Source organism: Arvicanthis niloticus, chromosome 26 (assembly GCF_011762505.2).
Source record: "Arvicanthis niloticus isolate mArvNil1 chromosome 26, mArvNil1.pat.X, whole genome shotgun sequence".
Classification (NCBI taxonomy): Eukaryota; Metazoa; Chordata; class Mammalia; order Rodentia; family Muridae; genus Arvicanthis; species Arvicanthis niloticus.
In genome coordinates, this window is record NC_133434.1 from 8365013 (window position 1) to 8374213 (window position 9201).

The 9201-nt window shown below is 37.2% G+C and overlaps 1 protein-coding gene across 1 annotated transcript; it reads left to right on the plus strand.

Moving 5' to 3' along the window:
- The first annotated feature begins 2734 nt into the window (after positions 1 to 2734).
- Positions 2735 to 4503, plus strand: LOC143438849 (olfactory receptor 10G7-like). Its single transcript, XM_076924529.1, is given in 3 exon segments — positions 2735 to 3036; positions 3038 to 3638; positions 3641 to 4503. Coding segments are annotated over 3 exon segments (933 nt in total). The 5' UTR covers positions 2735 to 2850; the 3' UTR covers positions 3787 to 4503.
- Positions 4504 to 9201: the final 4698 nt, after the last annotated feature.

The window sequence follows — 9201 nt, forward strand, 5'->3', positions numbered from 1 at the left end:
CATTGGAAAATAAAGTTGTTGTTTTAAATAAATGACAAGTCAAAGAGTAACACTGGGGACAGCAAGTCCAGGAATGAATATGGTTCTAAATACATGCAAATGGAGTCCTAGCCTTCTCTAGGCATTTGCAGAGCATCAGAGGAGGACACCACCACATGGGGATGGTTGGGGCTATGGGACATGATCTTCTATAAAGTCTACAAGTGAAGAGTTATATTTAATTGTAACTTATTGTGCTATCATCATCATTGTGTATGTATGATGTGTGTGAGAAAGTGCACATGTCATGGTGCACTGTAGAGGTCAGAGGACAATTTTAGAGGCTAGTTCTTTCCACCTTTATGTGGATGCATATTGGATCCAACTTGGGTCACCAAGGGTGCGCAGTAAGCACATTAACCTACTGGCTATCGTGCCTGCCTGAGTGCAGAATTCTTGATTCTCACCATATTAGGAAGAAGAGCCTAAAAAATGGATAATTCTTTTCTTATTACAAAAATATCAAAGTCACCCAATGCCATTTTTGAGGTCTTCTTAATAGAAAACCTATACTGACCAGGACATACATTTCTCGGGAGACTAGGGTCCCCAAAATTGTGCATTTCATAAAGCAACAATGAATTAAGTAGAACTAAGTTGCCAGTGGTGGTTAAAATAAACATCTCAAAAAGTGGGATAGTTTCACATAGATCAAAAATGTCCTGATTTAGTTGTACACCCAGTGTTAAAAAATTGAGTGTTGTGATGGGTTAACTGTCAGGAATGTTCATCTAAGGGACTTCCAGTATTCAAATCAACTGTACAAAGAGGAATATTACCCATCTAATGGTGCTGGCATTACTTTCAGCAAAGTGCAGGCTTTGCCTTGCTTTTTATTTTCATGAGGACTCTTTCCCCAGTAGCTAAGACATGTATTCATTCCAGAAGGAAGTATCTTTAGTGCCATTAATTCGTGTGAAGATAAAACAGCAAAAGCGCCTTCACAGAAAACGCAAACATATCTTAAGTTTAAAAAAGGAACCAAGGCAGAAGTCTCAGAGAAATCTCGGAGCCAGAAAATGTTAGGTAGCATCCATTTCTGGACAGGATATTCCTGCAATGCCCTGGAGAGGAGGAGCCTGATTAATAAGATGAATCTCTAGGAGGGATTACAATCAAATGTCCCTGGAGCACAGAAAGGTTAAAGAGCTGTCAGAGAGACTTAGAGTCTCTACGGAGAATTTCCCCCAAGGGCATGAAAGCACACTTTCTAAATCAGGGAAGAAATCCAGGAGGGGTGTTGATCATTCCCTGCAAAAGTCTGGAAGCTAGACTTAGATGGTTAATCATTACATTTTGGCAAAATAAAAAAGGTTAAACAAATGATAGCCCATCAAAGCAGAACGAGCTTGCACACATGGATTTGGCTAGAATTCTCAGTGTTTATAATAGTGTTGAAATATTCTTACCAGTGAGGAATCTAAAGCCAAATTCTTATCTCTTGAGCTGTCAACCCCAATCCTAAACTCTGGTTCAAAAGTTCTTGCTTTTATTTTTTTTTTCTTCTGTGTTTTTAGTCATGAGGGGGAAGAACTGTTACTGCTCACCAAGGAGACAAAGGTTCTTTAAAGTTTAATGTTTGTCTAGTGATTCAAAGCAGACCTGCACAATTGGTAAGTAGCCACAATTGTCTAAACTCAGTACTTCATTCCTGACTGATGACCACTGGGAAATTCTATAGTATATTCAGGTGGAACTCTTAGATTCTTCTGGGATTTTTTTAAGTCAGTTTCCATTGCTTTAGTTTTGATGTAGCTAACACTGTGTGTCTTAATAAAAGTCTATCATTTAATGCACCAATCAATTAAGTTACTTTCTTTGTACACCATAGCATTTCACCACTGAGCATCCAATCCAACTCCAGCTGAATTCCACACAGAAAAAGGCTGTTTCTGATACGAAGGCAAGGATAAAAAATGCAGAAATATCCTAACTACTGGGCAAGTGATGCTTCTTTTAATTGTCTTAGTCTGGATTTCTGGCCAGATTTCCATTTAGCTTCTGTTACTTTTCACTCCTATTTACATTTAAGTATATTATTTATTTGACACCCAGGATGCTCTTCGAAAAAAAACATTAATTCTTGTCTCAGAAATAATAAACATCTTACCAACAAATAAAAATAATTTCAGACTATATATATATACAGTTTGAATGTCTAGATTTCAAAGCATCTTGTATTGTTGTATTTCATTCAGACATGATACTCAAAGATGAGTCAATATTTAGTTCTCTTTTCAACTTAAACACAGTTTTTCAAGAGCATCTCAAATGCAGAGTTCATTCGATCATCTTTCCATAGAGTGAACACTAACTCAAAGTCATGGAGTGATAAGAAAAAATAAAGTAGATGTGCTTTCTCCATTACTGTGGTGGTCTCCAGTGCTCCATATGACCAAAAATCAAAGGAAAAAAAATGAATGACTACGTGTGTGTGTGTGTGTGTGTGTGTGTGTGTGTGTGTGTGTCTGTCTGTCTGTCTGTCTGTCTGTGTGTACAGGCACATGGTAAAAGAATAGAGAAGGCTGTTTGAATGGAGGTTGGTACTGGGAGAAAGTTATTAGCACTAGTTATTATTTGAACATATTTTCTCTAATTCTAAAATGCAAAAAATACTAAATTTACTCCTCTTGTTAAAATGTCAACTATTTCATACAAATTTAGGATTCTTTTCTTTTGGCTAACAGGAGTATGAATGAGATAAGAAAGCAAACATTCTTTGGACCACGGTGTCTATACAGTATACATAAAATAATTCTATTTTGTGTTCTCCATCAGTGAAAATTCAATGACCATAATCCATATGGAGAAATGTCCAACATGAGCATAGTGACCACGTTCTTCCTCTCAGGAATTCCCCACGCAGCAGTCCTGGACACCATGCTTTTTGGACTCTTCCTTGTGATTTATATTCTTACTGTGCTAGGCAACTTCCTCATCCTGATGGTGATCAGGGTGGATTCCCACCTCCACACACCCATGTACTACTTCCTCACCAAACCTCTCCTTTATTGATATGTGGTTCTCTACAGTCACAGTGCCCAAAATGTTGATGACTTTCGTGTCACCAGGAGGCGGGGCTATCTCTTTCCAAAGCTGTGTGGCACAGTTCTATTCCTTCCACTTCCTGGGTAGCACCGAATGTTTCCTCTACACAGTCATGTCCTATGATCGCTACCTGGCCATCAGTTACCCACTCAGGTACAGCAGCATGATGAGTGGGAGAGTATGTGCCCTTCTGGCAGCAGGAACCTGGCTCACTGGTTCCGTGCACTCTGCTGTCCAGACCACACTGACCTTCCATTTGCCTTACTGTGGACCCAACGAGATCCAGCATTATTTCTGTGATGCACCTCCCATCCTCAAGCTGGCCTGTGCAGACACCTCAGCCAATGAGATGGTCATCTTTGTGAACATTGGGGTAGTAGCTTCAGGCTGCTTTCTTCTGATTTCGCTGTCCTACGTGTCTATCGTCTGCTCCATCCTGAGGATCCGCACTTCAGAGGGCCGACACAGAGCTTTCCAGACATGTGCCTCACACTGCATCGTGGTCCTCTGTTTCTTTGGCCCTGGTCTCTTCATCTACCTGAGGCCAGGCTCCAGGATGCTGTGGATGGAGTGGTGGCCGTTTTCTACACCGTGCTGACACCCCTACTCAATCCCGTTGTGTACACCCTGAGGAACAAGGAGGTGAAGAAAGCACTGTTGAAAATAAAATGGGGGTCTATGTTTACTCAGGATAAATAATCAATTAAGGATACATATGCTTAACATCTTCAACATCTCTGTTTAAACTGTGAGACTTTCAAAGAGCAATTCAAATTTCTAGTCCAAATTTTTAAGGAAGTGACTGATAATGTATTCATTCCTTGAGACTTGTAAGAATCCCAAAGAAATACCCTGTAGACCTGTCTCAGCAGAAAGACCATACTTCTACCTTGCTTTTGTGTTCTGAGGAATACGTCAGAAGAACAACTTCATTTTACTACTTTTCAAACATTTTCTAAAATTTGCAATCCAGTGTGATATTCTTGCAGTATGTTTTCTCAACTGAATTAAGGCCTTCAGGAATGTCCATTTTTTGTATGTTTAAACATTTCAAAATAAAAAGTATATATAATACAGTCACTAAATTACATAGTATGCTTATGAGGAAATGGACATTTTAGAAAACACTCAACAAAACAGTTTATTCCCCTATCTGTCTTTATTTCCTTTCATGGGCTAAAATTATATGTCTTTACTTTTCTAATACTTTGAAAACCAAGGCATTTGAGAGTAAATATATGTCCGTGAATGTGACATATTCATTGTATGCATTCTATTGGTTACTGATAATAGCTCTCCACAGTCCTTCTGTGAAAAATTTCTAACATGTGTTCAAATTCAAAGTGTCATCTCAGAAATTTTTAATTTTATTCTGTAAGAAAGTAGAACAGACATTAAGTATAAAAAATAAAACAAATATCCTCAGGTTAAAAAAAAATCAAAAGTATTCATGAATTTTATTCTCCAACTTATAGAAATTTACAGATTCTCATATAATTATATTTCCACAAGCCACATTTGTTTTGACTTAAAGTATAAAGTGTATTTTGGACACTTTCTAGGAGGTAAAATATGCACAATAAACCTCACAATCAGTTCTCCACATAGACATATATATTAAAGGTGCAAATTATTTTTCAAAAAATGTTTCATTTACATGTCACATGTCCTCTTAGGCCACTCTTTCTAGCGGATGAGGACGGCGGGGCTGGAAAACTAATATGTACGTAGACTTCTAGTATTTATTCCTACTGCATTTCAGAGATGCTTAGAAGAACCATCCTACCGTGCTAGCTTGCCATCGCTTCCTTGAGTAAGCTGTGTGTGACACTGTGCTGAGGAGAAATATCCTACTAACTGTGGTAGCATCTGTCATAAAGTAGTGACCTGCAATGGCAAGGGACAGTCATATGACTCATCTCATTTTGCAAACTGAAAAGCAAATATGCAGAAGTACTTTAAACACTGGGCTGACACTGACTCTAATTCAAATGTCTACCATCACACTGGTGTTTATTTGTTTGTTGTGTGTCTGTTTGTTGTGAGATAACATCTCACTGTGTGGCCCAACTTGCTTTGAACTTCAGTTCTTCCTGCCTCAGTCTGTAAGTTATAGCTGTGTACAACCAGAATGTGCCCAGCGATAACTTTGACTTAATATATAACACACTCTTCAAAAATGTCCCCCTAACTTACCAGGGAGAGGAACAAGACATGTTTTTGTTTTATCAACACTTCCCACTGCGTGAAAAAATGTTAAGTCACACTGTAAATTAAATAGTTAGCCTCTTACAACTGCCCAACTAGAACCTCTTTCTGGCCAACTTACAGGGACAAGCAACCTTGGCCTTGTGATAAGTTGATGCAAGTCCCTGTCACCTTATGTATCTCATCTGGACATTGAAGTTATAAAGGAATAAAAAGAAATGTAGAATGCTTTGGTTTAGGTCTCTGGAGACCCATTTTTTCTTTCATTAGAATTGAAAGATTCAAACAGAACATAATTTGACATACAAATCAAAAGCTCTGTGAATTTAAGGCACATCTAAAAATTTTTATGTTTGGTATACAAAGTTTTCATTAAAAACCACATAGTAGACATCTGCTTGTGTTGTTTGTATATGAAAACCATCATCTTTCCTGGATGTGGGTGACTGACTGACTTGCCTCATCTTTGCAGGATGACATGGGTTTACAATGCCATCTCACATGGGCTTCATAACTCTCTAAATTCACACTCTGGAGCTCTAGAGTGTACCTTAAAGTTCTATGTCTTCTGTGCCTGAATTTAGATGTCACTTAGTTAAAATAAATGAAGAAATTGTTGCACTGATTAATTACTGAGAAAACAGGGCTAAACACAAGTGTCTGCACTAGGATTATTGTTAAAGTTACCCTATTCTTTAAGGATTTGAATCCCTATATGTTATCCAGTTACTGTTTATAATTTTAAATTCTTTTCAATTTTTCATTTGCTCAAAACATACAGTTTCAGAGATTCTATCGGATATGTTAGAAGTATACCCATACTATATTTTAGAAATGCAGGTTAGCGTAAAAATGATATTCCTGCCCACAGGCCTCTGAGGACACTTTTGTAGTCTGGTGCTTCAAGAGATGTTAATTTGAAGAAAAAAAAAAAGCAAAGGGAATAGAACAAAATATGGTGTGATGTGGGTGAAGATTTTCTAAAGTTTCAACATTGTGTATGTGGAGTACAAACTTCAGCTGCTGCGTGGTTTTTATTTTTAACTTCATTCTAAAATTATTCTTTAAAAACAATACTTATAGCCCATTAGAGCATTAATACAGACACACATGTTTGCAAAATTAAGTTACCCCAATACTGTAAATGACTTATAAATTTTAAAAGTCAGTCCTTTTGTTTTTCAGAGCTGTTACTAGTGGGTCATGCCCTCCCACGTCCCTCAATGCCTCATCATTATTTTCTTTATCCTTTATCTATTTTGAATGGCATGAAGATGTCTCATCTAAAGATGGACATAGACAGATATTCTGAGTTGCAATTTATGTTTTTCTTGAGCCAGTAAACGTCAAGAGAAAATTAAATTACTCTGTATACAAATCAAATATACAGCAAAAATCATATTCACATATATAACAATAACTAATAAAAAAGGTGCTTTCTTAAGTCAGTGATTACTGTTATTCACTGATATTACCCTGACATGCAAAAAAGTAACCTGGAAGTTGTCTAAAACAATATAGCATAAAATATACTACTAATGATTTTGCTTCCAGATAGTGTGGGATCAAAGCTTGACTCTATTCCTTTCCCATTAGGACCATCTAGAGGTCAGTACTTATCAGAATTCTTCCTAAAGATTAAGATAATCCAGTTACAGTATATAGTATATCACAATTTCAATAATGTCTATGGTTTTTTCTTAAAATATTAATTTGGTATATTTTAATATTACATAAATTTCATTAATTGTTACATTTGTTACAAAGTTAATAAATATTGGTATATACAATAAATGGAAGTATTTAACTGAACTAAAAATGGCTGAATTGTAAATTATGTTGTCACTTGTTGAGCAATTTATCTGTAATGTAAAGAACTTTTATTTCTTCCTCTTTAAAAATACCGTTCAACTGCCAAGAAAAGTGCAAACAGGTAACTGTAACTCCAACCAGCAAAAAAGTTTTTTATAGAGCCAACAGTCCACAAAATGAAATTACCATGAACTGAAGAAAATATTTGCAAGCCATCTTTTTCATACACAGTTAATATCCAAAATAGATCATTCAAAACACATAACAGCACGTGTTAATGAGTACATAAATGCTGCATGCATGTATAAAAGATGAATCTGAAAAGGTGGGCCAGAGTACTTGAATATTTTCCAAACAATTTGTATGAATTACTGAGAGATATGTCTTGAACATCATTAATCATCAGGAAATGCAAATCAGGCCATAGATATAAAATAATGGATACTAACAAAACTCAAAAATCTATATCATTACAAGGAGATGAATACAAGGACAGACTTTGCCCAGTCTACTTTCAATACATTTTAACACATGTTATCTTGTGTTTAGCATTATTTTCCTATTTTTAAAGTTTAACTTTGGGGGTGAGGGATGAAATATCACACAAGAATACTGCATTTACTTCATGTATACAGTTTCTCTCCCTTCCAACTCTTCCTATGCACCCTAACACTTTCAAATTAATGAACCCTTTTTCCTTTTCTTTTAATTTTTACATATATCTGTCATTTTATTGCTGCTCATACGTACATGTTTAAAACTGACCCCTCAAAGCTTGGATAACTTATCAGGAGCTCATCACAGAAAAACAAAAAAAAAACAAATATTCCCCTCCCAGCAAACACTGACTGTCCATAGCTCTTCACCTAACAGTAAGTGTTTAATAAAGATATTGCTGAACCAACCATATTGTTGAAATCCATGGTAGCAGATTCTCTGCCACATCCAGAGGACACTGGTATCTGACTATTCAGACCACAGCCTCATTGATTTTAATGGGAAATTTTGTGGGGTGTTTTTTTTTTTTTTTTTGATTCTGTGTGTATTCTGAATATTAATCTTCTATCAAAAATATAGCTGGCAATGATTCTCTCCCACTCTTTGGCTTCATTGTCATTCAGTTGATTGTTTCTTTAACTATACAATGCTTTTTTAGCTTTATAATGAACCACTTTTGAGCCTTGAATAAATGAATCTCTTTGCGGAAAGTCTTGTGTAGGGTGTAGCTCTGATGCTTCGATCAGGAATCTGCATGTGAACACTGATGGCCCTGTTTTCCAAATGGTTCTTGCTCAATCAAGAACCTGTTACCTTCCAATGGGTGGGCAGAAAACACTGGACTTCGTCGAGGTTCCTTTGCGGTTCCCTCAAGCAAGCTAGTAGATGCAGGAGGAAGAAGAGATTTGCCATGCTTTGGAGGGATAGAGAGCCACTAGCCATGTGAGATCTTGGGTGGAGTGGCCATTGGCCACTTCCCCGACTGGGTCTGGGGTAGCAGGCAGTAAATTAGTAATGCAACTAAGCTGAGAGAGATTTAGGGTGCTGAACAAGAGAAGGTAACCAGGCAACCAAGTTAGACTTAGAGGTCTTGAGCTGGAAGTGAAGGCAAGGGCATGGTAGTTTCAGGAGGCTTGGATGTGCCTGGCCATTGACCTAAAAAGCATATTTAAAATAAACTAATGTGTGTGTGTCTTTCATAGCAGATCCAAGGGAACAAGGCATGGGTGGGTAGCGTGTTCCACCCAGAGCTTAAAGTCAGGTAGTAGAAGCTACATGCTACAGTTCTGTTTTACCACCTAAGCATTATAAGGTACTGCATGTGGGCAGCATATGTGTGTGTGTGTGTGTGTGTGTGTGTGTGTGTGTGTATACTTTCTCAGTCCATATGTGTGTGTGTGTACATGTATATATAACTTTCTCAGTCTCTCTCTCTCTGTGTGTGTGTGTGTGTGTGTGTGTGTGTGTGTGTGTGTGTGTGTGTGTGCATATGTGTCTTCAGATCTAGCCATTTGGTATTGGATAACCAATTGGTGTTCTCTTTCCTTAGAAGGAGAATTTCTCTGTCTCTCAGCATTCCTTAGTTTCCTACAGTTC